The 24,032-nt window shown below is 42.5% G+C and overlaps 1 protein-coding gene across 2 annotated transcripts in view; it reads right to left on the reverse strand.

The window, feature by feature from the left end:
* FARP1 (FERM, ARH/RhoGEF and pleckstrin domain protein 1) overlaps positions 1 to 24,032 on the reverse strand; it is a 541,848-nt gene that overhangs the window by 370,117 nt on the left and 147,699 nt on the right. For both annotated transcript variants that reach the window (XM_033949732.1, XM_033949731.1), the window contains exons 3-5: positions 18,788 to 18,892; positions 17,602 to 17,644; positions 8,413 to 8,491 (exon numbers count right to left, since the gene is read on the reverse strand). In XM_033949732.1, coding sequence (XP_033805623.1) covers positions 8,413 to 8,491; positions 17,602 to 17,644; positions 18,788 to 18,892 — 227 coding nt within the window. The remainder of the gene's footprint in view (positions 1 to 8,412; positions 8,492 to 17,601; positions 17,645 to 18,787; positions 18,893 to 24,032) is intronic.

Raw genomic sequence — 24,032 nt, forward strand, 5'->3', positions numbered from 1 at the left:
TGCCTCCGTCCAAATGAGGCGGGCCCGCCCCTCCCCTCCCCTGCCTCCCAATGGCCTCCCCTAAGATCGCCGGCAGGAGGGTACCCAACCCCTCCTGCTGGACCCCCCCCCCAACGAACCCTCCCACCCCGGAACCCCCTTAGTCTTACTTTCCAAGTTGGACCGGACAGCTCCTCGCTCGTCTGGCCAGCAGGCCTGCCTCCGTCCAAATGAGGCGGGCCCGCCCCTCCCCTCCCCTGCCTCCCAATGGCCTCCCCTAAGATCGCCGGCAGGAGGGTACCCAACCCCTCCTGCTTGACCCCCCCCCCAACGAACCCTCCCACCCCGGAACCCCCTTAGTCTTACTTTCCAAGTTGGACCGGACGGCTCCTCGCTCGTCTGGCCAGCAGGCCTGCCTCCGTCCAAATGAGGCGGGCCCGCCCCTCCCCTCCCCTGCCTAACCCACAGGATCCTAGGGCCTGATTGGCCCAAGCACCTAAGGCCCCTCCTATAGCGGGAGTGGCTTTAGGTGCCTAGACCAATCAGGCCCTAGGATCCTGTGGGTTGGGCAGGGTAGGGGCGGGCCCGCCTCATTTGGGCGGAGGCAAGCCTGCTGGCCATACGTGGGAGGAGCCGTCCAGTCCAACTTGGAAAGTAAGACTAAGGGGGTTCCGGGGTGGGAGGGTTCGTTGGGGGGGGGGGTCCAGCAGGAGGGGTTGGGTACCCTCCTGCCGGCGATCTTAGGGGAGGCCATTGGGAGGCAGGGGAGGGGAGGGGCGGGCCCGCCTCATTTGGACGGAGGCAGGCCTGCTGGCCAGACGAGCGAGGAGCTGTCCGGTCCAACTTGGAAAGTAAGACTAAGGGGGTTCCGGGGTGGGAGGGTTCGTTGGGGGGGGGTCCAGCAGGAGGGGTTGGGTACCCTCCTGCCGGCGATCTTAGGGGAGGCCATTGGGAGGACCGGCAGGAGGGGTTGGGTACCCTTCTGCTGCGATTGTCGGGAGGGCCGTTGGGGGGGTCTACAGGAGGGGTTGGGTGCCCTCCTGCCGTGATCGCTGGGGGGAGGGGAGACTTGCAGCCGTAGCCGCGGTCACTATGCTAATCACGGCAGCATTTAAAGTACATGTCGTGTTTGTTTTTGCATTGCTAGCCCCAGGGGTGGTGGAAGATTAGTGATTGAAAAACTGTATGAAAAATAACTATTTTAAATTTAGTGATCAAAATGTGTCAGTTTTGAGAATTTATATTAATTAATTTTTTCTCTGCGTGTTTTGTTTTTGTATAGTTATTAACTAATATTTAACTAAGTTTTAAAGTTTTAAAGAATGTTTCCTTTATACGTAAATAAAGAAAAGTGAATGGGATTGCAGTGGCGGTGACGGGGCGGTGAATGGGGTGGCAGTGGCGGTGACGGGGCGGTGAAGAGGATGGTGAGACGGGGACGGGGCGGTGATGGGGATGGTGAGACGGGGACGGGGCGGTGACGGGGATGGTGAGACGGGGACGGGGCGGTGACGGGGACCAATTTTTTCACCGTGTCATTCTCTAATTCAAAGTGCTTCTGAGCATCTAAATAACTGATAAATTTAGGCAAAAGAGCAATGAGGAACTCAAAATAAGTTATAAAATGAAAATTGTAATTAAGGACTTTAGATGCGACATCCAAATTTGTCCATAGTTTTCCCTTCCCTTCCAGGAGGAACGGTAGCATAAACCTTGAAAGGATGAGACCTCTTCAAGGAAGACTCCACAAGTAGGGATTGATGAGATAATTGTGAATTCTCAAATCCTTTGCAATGGAGAGTTTTATATCTGGAGTCCAATTTGCCTGGAACAGCTGGAATTGCATAAGGAGTCTCCAGGCATCTGGTAAAAGTCTGAGACAAAAGCTTGTGAAGAGGAAGCTTAAGTGACTCCCCCGGAGGTTGAGGAAGATACATGACTTCGAGATACTCCTTAGAGTATTTGGAACCAGCATCCAATTGAAGGTCCAAGTTTATACCATCTGATGAAGAAAAGAGGAGAAAGATAGCTGATCCGCCAATGCCTTGCCTCGAGAAGGACTCGAGCCTGGGTCGAAGATGAAGCTTCGGCGGGAAAAAAGGCATCAAAAGAATAGGGAGACTTGGACGAAGCAATCGAAGCCGCTGAGTCCTCGAGGTTTGGAAGTGGAGACCTCGATCGAGGAGTCGGTGGTCTAGTAGAACTGGAAGGTGTAGATCGAGGCTTAGTTGAAGGACGCTCTTTGGAAGAGCTATGCTTGGAAGTATGCCTTGATGAAGGCCTCGAACGTCAGTGATAACGGTGCTTGGAAGCAGATCTCGAAGTTCAACGAGACTTCGCCCCGGAAATGGAAGCAGTTGATGGCACCAAGGAATGGATGGGGCTGGAAGCTGTGCCTTCATGTAGCTCCAGAGGCTTGATGAAGGAATCTCGATGCACTCCCAAAGACTCTGCTCCTTGTATGGAGTGTGAGAATTCCTGTCAAGGCACTTGCAAAAAATCTGCTCCTTGCTTTACGTGCATAGATGCCAGACCAGACACTCGCAGAGACTCTGCTCCCTGCACAGAGTGTGTAGTCTCAGTCTGAGGCATAGGAAGAGGCTCGACCTCACAGGAGTCTGCAGAATGCCCAGGCCAGATTAGAGTAACAAGCTTCAGTCCCATATTAGTGAGGAACTGAATGAATTACTGCTCTAACATGTTCTGGAAAGAAGCCGGCAAGGATGGAGCCGCGTCTGAAACTGGACCACCTGCTTTGGCTAGAGGTTCCACAGAGACAGTGGAAATGTGCTTCGACTTGGAAGTCTTAAGCACCTTAAGCACCACTGCTGGAACTTTCTGCTGAGCCATCTGACCTGAGGATACAGGGGAAGATACAGCAGATGTCGTCAGGAAAGAGCCGCTGCAAACGAAGAAGATCCGTCTGATGAGACTCGAGGTCGAAGCAGTGGAGGCAGGAGGAACCTCGGTCGAAGGTGAGACCGAGGAAGTGGTCGAATCCATCCCGAAGAGCTTCTCCACTGAAAGCAGATGACGTTTAAGGGCTCAAGGTTGAAGAATAGCACAGCGCTCACACGACTTCGGGTGACATTCTGGCCCAAGGCCCTTATTGTGTGGGTCCGTAAGAGAAATTTCACGCTGACACTGGCTACACTTCTTGAAGCCTGTTGTTGGCCGGGACAAAGGAGGAAAAACAGCTGCTGCAATGTCTAAGCCCCTGTGCTGCGGCTGAGCAGCCTGCCCTGGCAGCCGGATGGAAGAAATAATTTTTTTTTTTTAAACGAGAAATAAAAGAAATAAACTAAATACAGCGATTCGTGAAGAAAAATAACACAAACCGCGGTGAGAGAAGGCACGAAGTAAGTAAGTTGAACACAGACAGTCAAAGAGGGACTTCTCGGCTTCGCAGAAAACTGAGAACTGAGGAGACGCGCCCTGTGCTGGGCGGGAAGGCACTCACGCATGCGCGGTGCGGCTGACTCGAAACTTCTAGTTTTTACAAGCAAGTCTGCTTGTGAGGCTTCTGCATCGGGGCTCCGTCAATGACGTCACCCATATGTGAGAATAGGCTGCCTGCTTGTCCTGGGATAAAGGGGAGTTTTTTTGACCGGTGACTGTAGCAGCTCCTATGTTATTATTTATGGACTACTGAAGTCCTAAGTAAGGAGCGTTGCCACTGAGGTCTTTTTTCCTCCACTGTTACATTTGAGTCTTTGTATTATTTTTTAATAGTTTTTATGTTGCTGGTGCTTCAAGGCAGTTTCCTTACTGTATATTTTGCTGTGCTTAAATTTTATATAGTTTGTTTCTTTGTAGAATTAGTTTAAATGCTTTTAGGTATGCCCTTTTACAAATGTTATGACCTCGCATAAGAAGGTGCACCTTCTTTTTGGCACACCAATGCAGGATTTAAACTAATATTCTAAAACATCATCAGAGCATCCTGATAGCATTATAAAATTGGCACTCCAGTTCTTGTTGTCCAGTTCTGCACTCGTATATATTGTATGGTGTTATTTTGTGGCTGTTTATCATCATGGAGTGCTAAAAAGGAGTCTCAAATTTGTAGCATTGTCCCAACAGAGATTATTATAAATTTGTCAGTGCTCTGCTGTAGCCAAATTTCTGTTATAAAATCTCAACTGCAGCCTTTGGTTTAGCAGCCCAGGAAATGTGCAGTTTTTCCAGTACAGTCAAACCTCGGTTTGCGAGTAACACGATTTGCGAGTGTTTTGCAAGACGAGCAAAACATTTTCGCAAATCATGACTCGCAAAACGAGCATTGACTCCATTTGCGATTCCCCCTGCCCGTGAACCTGTATTGCCCCCCCCCCGCCCTGCGAACCGGCATCACCCCCCCTCGCGAACCGGCATCCACCGCCCGCCCAAACTGAAGGTTTACCCCCAATCTGGCACCGGCAGGAGCCAGAAGGCCTTGAGCATAAGTAGATGCTCAAGGCCCAGTCTGGGAAGAGGCAGGATCTTCGGGCACCGGCACCTTCTGTGGGTTGGTGCTGCGTGCCGGTGCCAGATTGGGGGTAAGCCTTAAGTTTGGGCAGATGTGGGATGCCAGTTCGTGAGGGGGGGCATTTGCGGGCAGGGGGGAGATGTCAGTTTACGGGGGGAGGAGGATGTGGAAGCGCACCAGTGGCCTCGGGGGTGGGGGGGGGTCTTTTGGGGATGTGGTGGGGTGGCGTGGAGCAGCGCCAGTGGCCGGGGGGAGGGGAGATGGAACAAATCAAGCGAGTTTCCCTTACTTCCTATGGGGAAACTCACTTTGATATACACGAGTAATTTGGTTTACGAGCATGCTTCTGGAACAAATTATGCTCGTAAACCAAGGTTCCACTGTATTTCATTCTAGAGAAAGATGAAATTGAGATCTTTCCAATTGTCTTCGTGGGCAATTATGGGATAGTGCTGAACTATGGGATAAGTAGAATCATGTGGAAATTCAAGCCTGCTCATTTTAGTTGATAAAATATTATTTTCTGATACCTATGAGGTCAGAAGGAAATCCACAATTGGTACCTATTGCTCAATAAATCTAAACAACTAATTTCACCAGCATATCCCAGAAACTCACACTAAAACTTGGATCTAGTAGCTATTACTTTAAATAACATTTCTACTTTATAGTCACAATGTCATAATATAAACATGATTAGGGACCTACTATTTTATTGCCTATTTACAACCAGAAGCTAAGAGAGAGAGAGAGAGAATATGAAAGACACAATGACTAACAGCATTTTTGATTCTAGAACATAAGAATAGCCTTACTGGGTCAGACCAATGGTCCATCAAGCCCAGTAGCCTGTTCTCACGGTGGCCAATCTAGGTCACTAGTACGTGGCCAAAACCCAAGGAGTAGCAATATTCCATGCTACTGATACAGAGCAAGCAGTGGCTTCCCTCAAGTCTTTCTCAATAACAGACTATGAACTTTTCCTCCAGGAACTTGTCAAAACCTTTCTTAAAACCAGCTATCCGCTCTTACCACATCCTATGGCAACATGTCCCAGAGCTTAACTATTCTCTGAATGAAAAAATTTCCTCCTATTGGTTTTAAAAGTATTTCCCTGTAACTTCATCGAGTGTCCCCTAGTCTTTGTAATTTTTGATGGATTGAAAAATCGATCCACTTGTACCCGTTCTACTCCACTCAGCATTTTGTAGACTCCAATCACATCTCTCAGCCGTCTCTTTTCCAAGCTGAAGAGCCCTAACCGTTTTAGTCTTTCCTCATACAAGAGGAGTTCCATCCCCTTTACCATCTTGCGCGCTCTTCTTTGAACCTTTTCTAGCACCACTATCGTTCTTGAGATAAGGAGACCGGAATTGAACGCAATACTCTAGATGAGGTCACACCATGGAGCGATATAGTGGCATTATAACATTCTTAGTCTTATTAACCATCCCTTTTTTAATAATTCCTAGCATTCCATTTGCTTTTTTGGCCGCCGCTGCACACTGGGCGAAAGGTTTCATCGTATTGTCTAAGATGATACCCAGATCCTTTTCTTGGGCACTAATCCCCAAGGTGGACCCTAGCATCCGGTAACTGTGATTCAGGTTATTCTTCCCAATGTGCATCACTTTGCATTTGTCCACATTAAATTTCATCTGTCATTTGGATGCCCAGTCTTCCAATTTCCTAAGGTCCGCCTGCAATTCTTCACAATCTGCATGCATTTTAACAACTTTGAACAGTTTAGTGTCATCTGCAAATTTAATCACCTCACTCGTCATTCCGATTTCCAGATCATTTATAAATAAGTTAAATAGCAGACTCCTGCGGCACTCCACTGTTTATTCTCTCCATTGAGAAAAATGACCATTTAAGCCTACCCTCTGTTTTCTATCCGATAACCAATTCCTAATCCACAACTGAACTTTGCCACCTATCCCACGACACTTTAATTTTCTCAGGAGCCTCTCATGAGGAACTTTATCAAAAGCTTTCTGAAAATCTAGATACACTATATCAACCGGCTCACCTTTATCCACATGTTTATTTACACCTTCAAAGAAGTCAAGCAAATTGGTAAGGAAATATCTCCCTAGGCTGAACCCATTAAATCATTAAATCATGTTTGTCTACGTGTTCCACAATTTTATTTTTTACAATCTTTCTACCATTTTGCCAGGCACTGAAGTGAGGCTTACCGGTCTGTAATTTCCCGGATCTCCCCTGGAGCCCATTTTAGAAATCGGCATAACATTGGCCACCCTCCAATCTTCAGGTACTACAGACGATTTTAGCGACAGGTTACAGATCACTAACAGCAGGTTATCAATTTCATGTTTGAGTTCTTTTAATACCCTGGGATGTATACCATCCAGTCCTGGCGATTTATAACTTTTTAACTTAGTTTGGCTTAGTACATTTGGCTTAGTACATTTGGCTTAGTACATCTTCCAGATTCATCGAGATTTCTTTCAGTTCCTCCGCATCTTCGCCCTTGAAAACCATTTCAGGTAGATCTCTTGCATCTTCTTCTGTAAAGACCGAAGCAAAGAATTCATTCAGTCTTTCTGCTGTGGCCTTATCCTCCCCGAATGCCTCTTTTGCTCCTTGATCATCCAACGGTCCCACAGATTCCCTCATAGGTTTTCTGATTCTGATGTACCTAAAAAAACTGCTGAGTTTTTGCCTCTTTTGCAAGTTTCTCTTCATATTCTTTCTTAGCCGTCTTTATCAATGCTTTGCATCTAACTTGCCAGTGCTTGTGTTTCTTCTTATTTTCTTCATTCGGATCCTTTTTCCATTCTTTAAAGGATGTTTTTTGGCTGTAATAACCTCTTTCACTTCACCTTTTAACCATGCTGGCTCTCCTTTCCACCTTTGCTGATACGTGGAATACATCTGGTCTGGGCTTCCACGATGGTATTTTTAAATAACATCCACGCCTGGTTTACAGCTTCTTTCATCCACACCTTGTTTCAGCTTCTTTTTAACCATTTTCCTCATTTTATCATAGTTGCCCTTTCGAAAATGAAATGCCCCTACAGTAGATTTCTTTTGCGACGTTACTCCCGGTATCAGCTCAGATTTGATCACTGTTTCCCAGAGGACCCAACATAGTTAACTCCTGTACTGTGTCTTGAATTCCACTAAGGACCAAATCCAAAATAGCACTCTCTCTTGTCAGTTTCTGGACCAGTTGCTCCAAGAAGCAGTCATTTATGACATCTAGGAATTTTACCTCCCTAGCACTCCCCGATGGGCACATGGGATATTTTTTTTATATATATGTAATTGAAACCACCCATTATTATAGTGTTGCCCATTTCTCCAGCTTTCCTAATCTCTGAAAACATTTCTTCATCTGTCTGCTCATTTTGTCCCGGGGGACGGTAGTATAACCCAACCTTTATATTCCTTCCCTTCACACATGGAATTTCTATCCATAAGGATTCCACACTGCTATCTATGTCATGCAGAATGTTTATTTTATTTGATTCAATTCCCTCTTTAACATATAGCGCAACCCCCCCTACAATTTGATCTACTCTCTCCTTGTGATATAATTTGTACCCAGGTAACACGGTGTCCCATTGCTCCTTCCACCAGATCTCCAAGATGCCTATTATATCTATCTCATCATTAAATGCTATATACTCTAACTCTCCTTTTTTATTTTTAGGCTTCTAGCATTTGCATACAGACACTTCAAATTGTGTTTTTTCCTTGCAACTACAGACTGCTGAGAAGACAGGGAAAAGCCTTCCATAAGTTTGGTTTAGTTTAGCTTTCAATCTCATATTCTCTGCATCTAATAAGACTACCCTGAATAACACCTGTCTTAATGGTCCCATGCCAAAAAGTTATTTTTGTTAAAAAGAGATCAAGGAGAAGGTTTTTAACACTTTGTATCAGAATGTCCTTACTGACATCTTCTGTATGTTCTGGTTTTGAGTATCACAAACCTTGTAAGTTCTTCTTGCAGCTGAGTATGATCCGGAGGGAAGAATTTCACCACAAATCTAAGAACAACATGCTTGGGCCCTAAAACAGGAAGAAAAAAATTATGATAACATAATTAAAACTTATTTTTTAGCACAAATTGAGGGGCATTTCTGATATAACGTCTAAATCCAAGTTCAGATGTTTCTGAAAGTGCATCCAAAAATCAGGTAGAGAAAATGGACATTTTCGAAACAGCAAAACCTCTATCTTTTTTTTTTTTTTTTAATGACCATTTAAATGACCTTAGTGAAACATAGAAACATAGAAAGATGACGGCAGATAAGGGCTATAGCCCATCAAGTCTGCCCACACTATTTACCCACCCTCTTAAGTCTACTGACCCCCTAAAGTATAATTGTAATTATACTGTCACTCTACTGACCCGCTCATTCAAGTCCTAGTAACCCTATCCCTTAGCATGACCTCGTAGGGATCCCACATAGGTATCCCATTTGTTCTTGAAGTCTAGGATGCTGCGTGCCTCGACCACCTGCACTGGAAGCTTGTTCCAATGCTCAATCACTCTCTCCGTGAAGAAGTACTTCCTGGCGTCTCCACGAAACTTCCCTCCCTTGAGTTTGAGCGGATGTCCTCTTGTGGTCGAGGGTCCCTTGAGAAGAAAGATATCATCTTCCACCTCGATCCGTCCCATGATGTACTTAAATGTCTCAATCATGTCTCCCCTCTCCCTACGCTCTTCGAGAGTGTAGAGCTGCAATTTGCTCAGTCTTTCTTCGTACGGGAGACCCTTTAGCCCCGAGACCATCCTGGTGGCCATCCGCTGAACCGATTCAATTCTGAGCACATCCTTAAGGTAATGTGGCCTCCAAAATTGCACACAGTATTCCAGATGAGGTCTCACCATGGCTCTGTACAATGGCATCATGACTTCAGGTTTCCTGTTGACGAAGCTTCTCTTGATACAACCTATCATCTGCCGTGCTTTAGATGAAGCCTTCTCCACTTGAGTGGCTGCTTTCATGTCAGCACTGATGATTACTCCTAAGTCTCGTTCTGCCGTAGTCCTGGTTAAAGTTTCTCCATTCAGGGTGTATGTTCTGCAAGGATTTCCGTTACCGAGATGCATGACCTTACATTTCTTGGCGTTGAAGCCCAGCTGCCAGTTCAAGGACTAACTTTCAAAAGTATGCAGGTCTTGCTCCATAGCATCCTGTAGATTATAGCCGTTTATTATATTGCATAGTGTGTCTATCTTTTTGAACCACTTTTGGGAAAAAAAAAAAAAAAAGGTAAAAAAAACCCAAACTCACATAAACAAGTCACTAGGATGTAGAAGAGGCCAGTATTTTTAGTAGAATGGCCTCACAGACATCCCAAGTGAGCAGTGGGGCACTTTGGGGAACATTACAGTGAACCTCACATGAAAGACCTCACTATAAACCCCTTATAATGGAGTCCACCAAAACTTACTGCATTCAGGTGGAACCTATATGATAGTCCAGTAGGTTTTTGTGGGATCACATACTCCACCATAAGTGCAGTGATTAGAGTGGGATATGGGCATCTCTATAGTTGACTATACCACCCACTAGGCTACTCCAGGAAATTGCTTGCTGCTATACTAGGACTGCCAATAACATCTGAAGCTATCATACAGGCAGGTATGTACTAATTCATGCACATCTTTGGGGGGTGGGAGGGGTCATGTTTCCATCCCTTCGATGGTCATCTGGTCATTTATGGCATCTTTTTGGCACTTATATGTTCTTTAAACAGATTTAGATTCCAATGTCCAAATTGTGCCCTGGACATTTTGTAAAATGTTTGATTATGGTAGAAAAATGTCCAAACAAAATCAAACATAAATCAGTGAAGAAAATATTGTCACAAAAACATTCAATATAATCCACTTATCAACTTTCAAATCTTTTTTTAATAGATTTTTAAAAGACTTTTTAAAGATATTTTTGAATATTTTAAATAGTGGTGGATAAATCTCAGACACCCACACTGAAGCCCCACTCATCAGTACACTTATGCATAATGCCAACGGATAGATGTCAATCATGGATTGAAAAAACACAACAATTTGTTAAATGCTCTAAACAATACCCTGCTTCACAAAATGCATGAACTTTAAAGGGCACTTAATTATTACAAAGTGCTTACGGTATAACACTTATCTGTCATGAAAATTGCCTCTCTGCAGGTCTCGCCTATATGGGAACAGGAAGTCATTGTGAAGAGGAGGCTTCCAGGGCAAGCCGGTAGCAGCAGGCTCATCTTGTTGTTGCTATTGGCTGCCAAAGAGTGAATTACAGTGGTTGGGGAGGAGGTAGATAGGGAAGTTGGGAGCTAGAGAGAGAGGTTGTGAGGGGAAGTAACATTTGAGGTAGGAGGAAGGGCTAAAGAATCAACATCAGGAGGGGAGGTGGCTGGAGAAACAGCATGGAGTGGGGCTCAAGAATCAATATTGGGATGTGTGAAAGGTAGGGGAGTGTGGGTGGAGTCATGTGCTCTTTTCTTGTCTTTACAAATACGGTAACCCTAATATTGGGCAATCCAAATTATGCTTATATTTTCCATATTAACATTATGGGGAAAAAAATTGACAAAACCCAGAAGTCAATCAGTTCTTAGTGGAGCACATGAATTGGCGCAGGAGGTAATGGTGCTAGGGCTGCTTGATAACATTAATCATAACAATAAGATTTGATATAATCCATGGAATAAGTTCACACAGGAAATCCAGTACAACAGAAATTAACTTTAAAAAAGGAGACCATGACAACAAGGGGAATGGTAAAAAAGAAACTTAAGAGGAGCAGCTGCAAAGGTAAAAAAATTACAACTGGAGTGGATGTTATTCAAAAATACCATCCTGAAAGCCCAGACTAGATAAATTCCATTTATTTTAAAAAAAGAGGAAGGAAGATCAAACGGCAGCCAGCATGGTTAACAAGTGAGATGAAGAAAGCTATTACAGCTAAAAGGGAATCCTTCAGAAAGTGGAAGGATCCAACTGAAAATAATTGTAAACACCACAAGGAATGGCAAGTCAAGTGCAAGGTGCCAATAAGAAAGGCAAAGAGAGACCTTGAAAAGAAGATTGTGCTGGAAGCGAAAACACAGTAAAAACATTTTTAGGTATATTACAACCAAGAAGCTGGGAAGAGAATCAGTTGGACTACTAGATGACTGAAGGATAAAAGGAGATCTCATGAAAGACAAAGCCATAGTGGTGAGATTATATCAATTCTTTGCTCCGGTCCTCACAGGAATGAGACTCATGGTGGGGAAGAAGATTAAGAAGAGGATAAGCAATGTAAAAATGCTACAGCAAGCTTGGTTCCTTTTTAAGGACACAGTCACCGAAGTGCAAAATCTATATATACCACGTATCAACAAGGGATCCAAGAGGAAAAAGAACAAAGAACCAGCGTGGCTCACTGTAGAGATGAAGAAAGCGATCAGAGACAAGAAAACTTTGTTTAAGAATGGAAAAGGTCAAAGACGGACGAAAACTGGAATAAACACAAACAACATCAACACAGGTGCCATAAGGTGATAAAAGGGGCCAAAAGAGACTACGAGGAAAAAATAGCCAAGGAGACAAAAATCTTCTTTCGATATATTAAGGGGAAACGGCCCACGAAGGAAGCGGTGGGACCATTGGATGACCATGGAATAAAGGGAGTGCTAAAGGAGGACAAAGCAATCGCCCACAAACTGAAAACATTTTTTGCGTCTGTATTTACCGAAGAGGATATACATATCATACCAGAACCCATCAGGCTATATGCTGGAAATGAAGACGGGAAACTGGCAGGGTTGACGGTCAGTCAAGAGGAGTATGTAGGCAGATTGATAGGCTTAAGAGCGATAAATCCCCGGGACCGGATGGCATCCATCCGAGGGTCATCAAGGAACTGAAAGTGACTATAGCTGGACTGCTTCAACTAATAGCCAATCTGTCGATCAAATCAGGATAGTTTCCAGAAGACTGGAAGGTTACGCCAATCTTCAAGAAAGGTTCGAGGGGAGATCCGGGAAACTACAGACCGGTGAGTCTGACTGGGAAAAATGGTAGAGGAGCTGATAAAGGACCGCATCACTGATCACGGGCTGATGAGGGCCAGTCAGTACGGTTTCAGCAAAGGCAGATCATGTTTGACAAACTTGCTGCACTTCTTTGAGGGAGTAAACAGGCAGATAGACAAGGGCGACCCAGTCGACATTGTCTATCTGGATTTTCAGACCACTGCTGTTCAATGTATTTATTAATGACCTGGAAACGGGGACGAAATGTGAAGTTATAAAATTTGCGGACGACACTAAACTCTGTAGAAGGGTTAGAACTACGGAAGAGTTTGAGGACCTACAAAGGGACCTAAACAAACTGGAGGAGTGGGCGAATAAATGGCAGATGAAATTCAATGTAGGGAAATGCAAGGTCATGCATATAGGGAGAAAGAACCCGATGTTCAGCTACCAAATGGGGGGATTAGTATTAGAGGGAAGTAACCTTGAAAGAGATTTGGGTGTACTGGTGGATACAACTATGAAGTCAATGGCGCAATGCGCAGCAGCCGCGAAGAAGGCAAACAGAATGTTGGGTATTATTAAAAATGGTATTACGACCAGAACAAAAGAAGTCATCCTGCCGTTGTACCGGGCAATGGTGCGCCCGCACCTGGAGTACTGTGTTCAGTATTGGTCACCATACCTTAAGAAGGATATGGCAATACTTGAGAGGGTCCAGAGGAGAGCGACACGAATGATTAAGGGCATGGAAAACCTTTCATACACTGAAAGATTGGAGAGGCTGGAGCTCTTCTCCCTGGAAAAGCGGAGACTCAGAGGAGACATGATAGAGACCTACAAGATCATGAAGGGCATAGAGAAGGTAGAGAGAGATAGATTCTTCAAATTTTCAAAACATAAAAGAACAAGAGGGCATTCGGAAAAATTGGAAGGCGATAGATTCAAAACAAATGCTAGGAAGTTTTTCTTTACTCAGCGGGTGGTGGACACCTGGAATGCGCTTCCAGAGGCCGTAATAGGGCAGAGTACGGTACTGGGGTTTAAGAAAGGATTGGACAATTTCCTGTTGGAAAAGGGGATAGAGGGGTATAGATAAAGGATTACTGCACAGGTCCTGGACCTGTTGGGCCGCCGCGTGAGCGGACTGCTGGGCACGATGGACCTCAGGTCTGACCCGGCAGAGGCATTGCTTATGTTCTTATGTGTTTGACAAGGTTCCACATGAACGACTACTTCAGAAAATTGCAAGCCATGGAATCGAGAGTGAAATACTCACGTGGATTAAAAACTGGTTGGAGCATAGGAAATAGAGAGTGGGGTAAATGGACAATACTCAGACTGGAAGAGCACCACCAGTGGGGTGCCGCAGGGTTCGGTGCTTGGACCCGTGCTCTTCAACATCTTTATAAACGATCTGTACATTGGTACGACGAGTGAGGTGATTAAATTTGCGGACAATACAAAGTTAAGTGAAGGCACATGGGGATTGCGAAAATCTGCAACATGACATAATCAAGCTTGAGAAATGGGCATCGACATGGCAAATGAGGTTCAACATGGATAAGTGTAAAGTGATGCATGTCGGTAACAAAAATCTCATGCACGAATACAGGATGTATGACGTCCAGCTCCTCGAGAAGGGCACTCACGCCGCTCTAGAATATATGCTTGCCTCTGTCAATGATGAACTCCTCACTCACCCATTGGGCATCTTGTTACTATACCACCCACCTACCCCTTGGAACAACTCCTCCAATCTCGTCTTTGAGGCTATAACAAACGCCTTTCTTAAATTTCAAAGACTACTGATTGTTGGCGATATTAATCTACACCTTGATGACGCCAATAGCAAGAGGGAGCAACAGAAAAAGTAGCCTCATTCCCCTGTCACCTACACCAGACCCAGGCGAGCTGTCGTCAGGAACTTAGAGAAGAGACCCCAAAGAGAAATACAGCAGGGGACAGGAATGGAGGAAAAAAGGGATCTGGCGGCAAGGCCTGTACAGGAGCCTTCATAGTACCCTGTACTGCCCCTTAAAAGCACAATACAAATTTTAAACAGGTACTTAGTTTGTACCTGGGCTAGTGAAGTGTTAAGTGACTTGGCCAAACTCAAAAGGAGCTGCAGTGAGAACTGATCTCACAATGTCAGGGGGGATAAGGCAGCTGCTTTAACCACTAGGCCACTCCAGGGATAATGCCTCTTTTGTGAACACATTCACCCAAAGTGGGATACAACCAAGTACCACTCCCACTCATTTCTATAGTGCTATAAGAGGTGTAGCAATGGTAGGAGGTGCCCAGGGTGCTGGTGCTCTCCCTCTCCACCCCTGCTTTTTCCCTTCCCCCACCACACTCGCACCCTTCCTTCTCCCTGTACCTCTTTAAATTTTTGCTAGCGCAAGCAGCTTCTCTAGCTTGCTGCTTGTGCTGGCATTGGCTTTCCCTCTGATGTCATTTCCTGGGCCCCACAACCAGGAAGTGATTTCAGAGGGAAACCAGGTTGGTGCAAGCAGCAGACCAGAAAAATTGCTTGTGCTAGCGAAGATTTAAAATATGAGGGCAGGGAAGGGAGGGTGTGAGCATTGTATGGGTGTACGGAGAGGTGTTGGCGCTCCTAACCAAGTGCTGGGGTGGTCTGACCCCCTCTATTATACCACTGTGCATTAGGCATACACAGTGTGATACATTAACAAGGAAGAGATAGTCCCTGCTCAGAAGAACTGACTAGCTAAATGAGCAGACAAACCTTACAGTGGCTAAAAATTGAGTACAGAAAGACTTCATTGCAACAAAGAGGCCACCAACAGCAAGCATACACTGGATAGCAGCACAGAATTTGGGCCTTTTAAATGCATCTGGGAATTCAATGGCAAGCCAGATTCCCATAAAACCGGAATGAAGAGATGCACAAGAGGACTGACCTGACCGACTCAACTGCAAATGCATCCAGCAACCTAAAATCAGGATATGGGATATTGCCAGGGAAGCCACCGAGGCTGAGACCACATGGCAGACCAGTGACATCATAGGCCCAACTCAAAAGGGCACCAAGGAAAGCACCTCTAGCAATGTCACAGGACTGCCATTATGTCCCAAACTGTGATGACATTTGACGGGACCTTGAGAGTTCCTCTGCCGTGCATACTGTTTTTGACCCTTTTCTTTTTTTTTATACAGATGCCGTACCAAGACGGGCAAGGCAGGAATAGTTGTCAGACAAGAAACAGGTGAGAGCACTCATGAACACAGGGTCCCCTGGAGACCCACCTTAAGCTGTTAGAGGTTAAGCTATCGTCCCCAATCCTGTAGGAGCAAAACACGGGCACTCACATGAGACCATCAAAGGAAACCACATGCCATGGAGACAAAAAGGGAGGAAGAGAGGATCACAAATCCCAATGAAAATCAGGCAGGGAAAGATACCACCGAATGTCAATGCATCTCAGGCCCCTCAAGTGTGGGAAAACTCTGGTCTCGACTTGGTGATGAAGGAAGTAATAATAGCACTCTAGTATTGAGGACTCCCGTACAACCGCTGACACCTGAAGCCCAAACTATGCCCAGTGGGAACAGCTATACTTACTCTGGGAAGCTGGAGCCCTCACTGTCAGTCCATACAAAAGCATATAGACTGTCTGCTCTGATTTCCCTGAATTTCCCCGATTCCCTGAAATAGAAACTGCTCTCCAAGGGGTTTTTGTTTTTTTTGAGTGAGTAGGGTGAAAAACAACTACAGGGAAGGCCAAGGGGCGGGTAGGGACCTGGTTCCACTAGGTGTACCCTAAGTAGGAACTCCAAAATAAAAAACTACACTACAGAGCTCAACTGAGTTAGACATCTAAAACAAGAGCTGAGAGAAAGATGAAAACAGGAGCATAGGACACCATCTATCCACCTGCTGGAGATAGAGAATACTGGCTGACCAATAAGTCTACGAATAAAAAGAGTGGATAAAAAGTGAAAAGTACCTGGATGATCACAGGAGGGACACAAAAAAATAAAAATGCTCACAATAAAATCTTAAAACTTTAATGAAAGTCTTATAACATGGAATAAAACAGAATAAAACCTAAGTTAAGGCGCTGTTTGTAGAATTTCCCCCTAAGTGCACTATTCTTAATAGGAACTTATTTATCATAGCTCCTGCGGCCACAAAGAACCCAACAGTCTCAACATAATCCTCCACTCCACCAACTCTTACTGGGGGTTCCTGGTATGCAGGAGAAAGGGTTAAGGCAGGTATAATTCCCTGATGCTCCTACACTATACATGGCCCAGGGTCAAAATGAGAGGTGCCATTTTGATCCTAGTCCACTGACAGGATAGGTGTGTTCAGAAATTGCAGTCACTCAGCTGAACGCGGCAGGACTGAGGCCTGCTGGCTCAGCTGATCGGGGATTCCCTTGCTGCGATCACCTGATGGAAAAGGATCCCTTGATCAGGCAGGTGTGATTCTATAACCAGCGCCTGTGACATGGATGCCAGTTAGAGAACTGGGGGGAGGGGGTTAGGCGTCTGTCAGGGCAGACACGATTCTGTATAGGATGCCAGTGTGCAATTCTCAGATGCTTCTTAGGTATCCACTGAGACCAGCATCCTATATAGAATCAGCCCCATAGTATTCCATACCAAAGACCTGTATGACTTTACATGAAAACATTGATATAGGAGATGTCTGAAGTCCAAGACATTTTAGAGAATGAGGAATCAATATTATGCGATTTAATAGGGGCCCATTGTGCTCTATGGATTAGAAAAAAATAAACTTTACTTTATGGGGATTTTATTTTTTAATTCTCTGCAGACACCAGTCTCGTTGTTATTGACAATGCATATTTCCAGCTTACTCTTAAGCTATATTTAGTTAACCTTCTCAGGAAAGGTTATTTTTGATAATATATTCAAAAATTAACCACAATTTCCATTAAAAAAATAAATCATTTGGTTGGTATTTGTTTTCAGAAGTCCCTGAAACAATAAGGGCCTGTTTTACAAAGCCCTGTAAAATAGGCCCTAAGCTGTGGTAGTTAGCAGCAACAGAATGAAACTGGTGCTCTTGACGTTAACAGTAGGGACAATCTGGTTGGCCCAGATAAAACAAAAACATTGCATCCACCTTTTCCAACAGGTGTTATACTTACTTCTAATCTGTTTCAGAATAGGTTTTAATAGGTCCAGCCAAACCTAAAATCAACACAAAAACAATAAAGTTAATGATAGAATTAAAGGTAATTACTGAAAGAGAAATTATGTATGACTTCTTGAGGCATAAAGCATAATCTTCGTCATTCTGTGTGATATTTGTCTAATCGGCTGCTACACTCTTAGAAAAAACATTTCAAAATATAGTGAAATAAAAATGTTAACACTGGAGTAACTGTGCCTAAGTTCCGGAAGAACGTCCAAAGAGTGCCTAAGTTCCGTCCACAGAACTCAGGTCTAGCTGAAGCCTAAACTGTGCTCAACAGTAGATTTCCTTACAATGCCTATAAGACCTAGGGCTCCTTTTACTAAGCTGCGATAGCGTTTTTAGCGCACGCTAAACCCGTGCTACATGGCTAGAACTAACGCCAGCTCAATGCTGGTGTTAGTGTCTAGCGCGCGCTAAAACCGCTATCGCAGCTTAGTAAAAGGAGCCCCTAGTTTTACAATTGATATGCAGCTTGCTAGCTCTCTCTGTAGCACACTGGTTAAACCTATACCCTTCTATCCCAATGTTGCTGGTTCAAATCCCAGTCACTCTGTCTGATGGAAGAGAAATAAATAAAAGCATTAAACAGATCCAACTCCTACTATTACAATTATAATGAAAAACAGCATAAAATCACCGTTCTAATAACATAATAATAAAATATTATAACATTAAGGACATTATTTAGATTTCTAAATCTCACCTAAAACCTGATTCTCTACAGGATGCCTAAAAAGTTAGGCACCTAAACAATGCTGAACTCCGCTGAGCGTGATTCTACAAAGGACGGCTAACTTAGGCACCTAAACAGCGCCTAACTTTAGATGCATTTTGCAGAATCAGGGCCTTAGCGCTCATTTTTTTCAGCACCCAAATTTGGGCAGTAAAAAAGGCCCCTTAGTTTGTAAGTCTTCTGGGGTCAATACCTTAATACAATTTGTCTTGGACTTCTGAGAGGGGAATGAGCTAAATTTGTCCAATTCAAAAAAACAAATAAAACATTCAACAATAAAAATTTAAAAACAAAACAATAATAATGATATTTACATATTTATTTTTCATTCATATATTATAGTGTATTTATTACTCAGACTAATATAAATGCTTAAAGATAAAGTGAAAACTTTTTCACATACCATGATCTTCTGGTGATCCTGAAACTCAAGGCCAAAGTAATCACCTTCAATCAAATTCAAATGATTGCAGACAGCATCCATAAGAATTTTCCCAGGAGCTCTGAGCTGCAAAAGGAAATAAAAGATTATACGCATACTCAAGATTCTAGAATTTAAATATGCCAAACCATTGTACCTACATGGTTAAGACAAATAGCTTTCTAAAATCTTTGGGGTCCTTTTACTAAGGTGCGCTAAAGGATTTAGTACATAATAAATGATAAGATGACAACAGCTATAAAATGGGCTTCTTAGCATTTAGCGCATGCTAAATCTGTTAGCGCACTTTATTAATAGGACCCCTTTATCGTGTATTTGGTGATGTATTTTCCATAAGCATGTTTCCATGTGATAGCACTAAATATACTCCATTTAATATATTTATTTTATTAAACAAATTTCTATTCCGCACTCTCTCTACAAGTTCTAGGCAGAGTACAAATGATTACATACATAATAAAATCAAACAACAAATAAACATAACACAACCACACCACTCCTACAAAAGGAGAAAATTAGACCCTTGACTCTTCATTTAACTCACATCATATCTAAAGTCTCAACAAATCCACCATGAAAATCTACATTACTAAACACCTCCATATATTTGTACAAACAAAAGTGTTTTCAGTTCTCTTTTGAACTCTCCAAAGTATTTCATTTGCCTCATTTCAACAGGCACCAAGAGCCTCAAAAAACTAAGACAGGTGAACCAACTTGGGCCAAGTTTCAGCACACAGTGCTTGCATCAGGGGTCTACATACAGAAGAAATAATAATATATATAAACAATATTCATAAAAATATCTTTCTTGCACCACTAATGACTTTATGCCAATCTGTAGGCTTTCAAGTTTTTGCCTATGCTGATGATATCCAGCTATTACATCCATTAAACAATAATAATACCTCTGAAATCTTAGCGATCAATGAAAAACTTGACCAAATTTATCACTGGCTGGATACAAACAGATTGGCTCTTAACATTAAAAAAACTAATGTTATGCTTTTTCCATGGAAAGATAGTTTTCCTCTTGTTACTCCAATTTCTATTCAAAACGTCCCCCTGCAATCAGTTAATAATATTAAAATTTTAGGGGTGATTTTTGATAATAAACTAAATTTTCATGATCATATTAGTAATATTATGAAAACTACCTTTTACAGATTACGTAAAATTCGATCTATTTCTAAATTTCTATGTTCCAAATCACTTAATATTCTCATTCACTCTTTGGTGATTTCTAAAATCGATTATTGCAATTCTCTTTTCAAAGGAATTGCGTTACACGAAATAAAACGTCTTCAAATCATACAAAATGCCTCAATTAAGCTTGTAACCAAATCTAGAAAGTTTGACCACGTAACACCATTTCTTAAAAATGCACACTGGCTCCCAGTTATTCATAGAATTACGTATAAGCTTTGTATAATTACCTTCAAAACCCTCTATAATAAGACTCCTGCTTTCTTATTTAAATTATTAATTCCATATTTTGTAAAGAGAATTTTAAGATCTTATGAACAAAACCTATTGACTATTCCTTCGTTGAAAATTATAAATACAAGACGACAATTTATTTTTTCGGTTACTGCACCACAGACTTGGAATGTCCTTCCTATATTTTTAAGGGAAGAACAGGAATTCGGAAAATTTAAAAGTAATTTAAAAACATTTATTTTCAAGGATGCCTTTGAAAACTAATTTTAATATCCTACAACCCCATTAAATTTTATCTTATCATATTTTGTTATTTGTTAACCTTCTGTATTTTTCCCTTAATGTTTTCTCTTTACTTTAAAGATTTGTATTTCATTCCTCCTTACCTAATGTTATGAGTATGTTAAATTGATTGTAATTTTGTATTTTTTTAAGTACTTTTATTTATTGTATTGTCACCCAACAAATGTAATTTTAAACTGTACATCGCTTAGAAGTATGATTAAGCGATTAATCAAAAAACCTATTAAACTTGAAACTTGATGAATATACGTAACAGTGATATAATCATCCTCAACATCAATAAAAATAGGGAAATGTAAAGACAAACACACAAGAAAATCATCATGACCAGTATATATTGGAAAACTGAATAAGGTGACAAGTGAATAAGAATTAAATATACACAGTATACATAAGACTCAAATACTGTATATCAAAAGTGCACAGACTAAATCAAGTGAATGCATGAGTGCTTAATTACTTAACAAATGGGTAATTATGTGAATGGAAAATTAACTTCATAATTAAACGTGATATCAGTGAGAGATGTGTGACTGAACTTGATGCAAGTGAACAGTGAGAGAATAAAGACCTGTTACTATAACCAAATAACAAAACAAAACATGAAGCTCAATCAATTCTGCAATGTCAATTCAATTTTTTGAGGCTCTTGGTGCTTTTTAAAATATATTTCTGTAATGTAATTTGACCCTCTTTGTGTTATTCAACAGTCAACTGATTCCACATTTGAGGCCTATCATCATAAAATACTGAAGCCCAATATGATTCAAGATTAATCATCTTATGAGACAGTACTTGCAATAAAAATTTATTGGCCAATCTCAGGGAATGTGTTGTCTTGTATGTAGCTCAGAATTAACTACCACTAAAACTTGTCCAGTTAACACTTTGAGAACTGTACAAAGGCTTTTAAATTTTATTCCCTGTATATTTTTATTTTATTTATTTTAAAAATTTCTATACCGTTTAAAACTAAACGATTTACATAATTTATATACATACTTTTGTAAAAACATAATAAAATAGACACACAAACAACCATCAGAAATCATTTCTACAAACTAATACTGTAGCTTATATAATGAAAATCATGAATAATTCATCAACTGTGCAGAGAAGAAAATTATTGGCTAAAAAAGGCATCTACAGATAATTGCATCTTGAGAAATTTTCTAAACATTCCCTTTTCACTTCAATAGGAAGCCAATGAATTTTGATGTATCTTAATAATCAACAGCAACAATTAGAATTGCCAACATTTTTTACTGGGAGTCAATGAAGCTGTTGATTTGGCTGCCAAATGTTGAAGTATCTGACAACCCCTAAGTTCCATGGGAGTGGGGAATAGGTCCAAGATGTCTCATTGGAGGAGCTCGCCAATGGGGATTTTTTCCAGGGGGAGGGGAGATCAAGAGAAACCTCTATTGCCACCATGGCATTTACATTTTTTTTTTTTTAACTGAGGGTAGCAACCATGCCATGAATTGCCAGTAGCACAGCTGCACTTAAGAGCTACCTCCTGAGGTTATAAATGCAGCAGCACTATTAACAGTCATTATTGTACTGGCCACACACAGCTTATTATAAAGGCCCTTCAGTATTCAATTTAATATTTTGGTTTTGAATAGAACTGAGCATACTCTAATGAAGCCACTAAAGCTCTTCTCATGCAAGAAATGTAAACTCTGATTTTTGTTCACATTACACCAAACTTGTAAAAGTTGTGCACATATTTTAGAAAGGTTGACTCACTTGTACAAGAAATGTTATTTTCATATGTATTAGAGCTGCCAAAGGTCTGGATCACTGAGAAGGAGATTTTAGCCATGGCCCCAGTTCTTCACAATCAAGTTTCAAGTTTAATAATTCTCTTGATTAATCGTTTAATCATATTTCAAAGCGATGAACAGTTTAAAATACATTCATTATATTAAAAAAAAAGAAATTAAAAAACAAAACAAAACAATACAATACATACTTTAAATAATAACATTGGGTTAAAAACTAAAACATCATTTTGGGAACATAAGGTAAGAACGGATTATGAAATACAATTCGATATAGTAAAGCAATACAGAGGAAAAATACAAGAGGAGGACAAGTAAAAACATAGTTTAGTACAGTATAGTCTGGCATAGGTATTAGTGTATTAAGGACAATCATGTCCTCAATATCCTCCCACTCTACCTCTTGGCTGAACCCCCTGACAGACCTCAGATGGCACCAAGAAGTCATTTCCCCTTCGGCAGAAGGAGATGGCTTAATAAAATATCATCTCCTACTGCTTCGGGACCAGTCTCACAATAAGAGCTTGAGATTTTGTAGCCATTTGTCCTCTAGCCTGTGCTAGTTCAATCGCAAAATGGCTTCCAGGGCTTTTCATGGCAGTCTTGAAAGACTGTTGTTGAAGTCTCCAGTCATTGCTAGTGAGCAGTAGTGCTGTCCAATTGGAATCAATTCGTAAAAAAAAAAAAAAAATCAAGCTCGCTGATTCATTCAAGGCTAAATCAGGAGCGGCAGCGCTGTCTCTTGCTGGCCGTCCGCTGCTGCACCTGCTTTAGGGTGCGAGGGTCAGTCAGGAAATGCTGCATAGGCCTTTGTACTGGCTTCTGGCTTCCCCCCTGGCCTCCTGAACTTACTTCAGTTAATTAGGGCAGCCTGCAGAGGATCGCCGGTGCTATAGCGATCCTAACAGACTGCAGTCATCCTGCCGTGATCCCATCCCTGATGATAGAGAAGGGGCAGGACCGCGGCAGAGGGAATGTACTACGGAGGCCTACAGCAGCCTGCTAGGATCGCTACAGCACCGGTGATCCTCTGTAGGCTGCTATAATTAGCTGAAGATGAGACCAGGAGGCCAGGGGGGAAGCTGTAGGACGCTACAAAGAAAGGGGAATCATGCAGGCCTGGGGGAGCCTGGTGTAGAAGGGGCCCAGTGTAGAAGGGGCCCTGGTGTAGAAGTACATGGATGGATGGATGGAGGTCCAAAGAAACATGCATATGCCGGACTGGACCGGGGAAGGGAAGAAATAATGGGTCTAAAAACAGAGGAGAGGGAGAGAGATGGTGGACAATGGTATTTAGGGAGGGAAGGAACTGAAAGGGAGAGAAGTTGTACACAAGGGATGGCGTAGAGAGGGGGAAAAGAGATACTGGAAAGGAGCGTAGTTGGGAAGAGAAAGGAAGAGCTGGTGGACCCTGGGGGAGAGGGGGTGGAGAAGGCGGGAGAAATGCTGGATGAAAGGGTAGTTGAGAAAAGGAGAGATGGTAGATCTGGGGATGGTGGGGTCCAACGCTGCAGTTGTGGGGATGGAGACAAAAAAAAAAAAGGAAAGATGCCAGTCCTCTGGGGGAGGGAAGAGAAACGGAAGGGGAGGACAGAGATGAAAGATGGATGGTTAGCATGGAGAAAAAAGAAAACGACAAATGGGCAGGAGACCCTGGCAAGCGAGTTATCAAAAGA

This window comes from Geotrypetes seraphini, chromosome 6 (genome assembly GCF_902459505.1).
Source record: "Geotrypetes seraphini chromosome 6, aGeoSer1.1, whole genome shotgun sequence".
Lineage (NCBI taxonomy): Eukaryota > Metazoa > Chordata > Amphibia > Gymnophiona > Dermophiidae > Geotrypetes > Geotrypetes seraphini.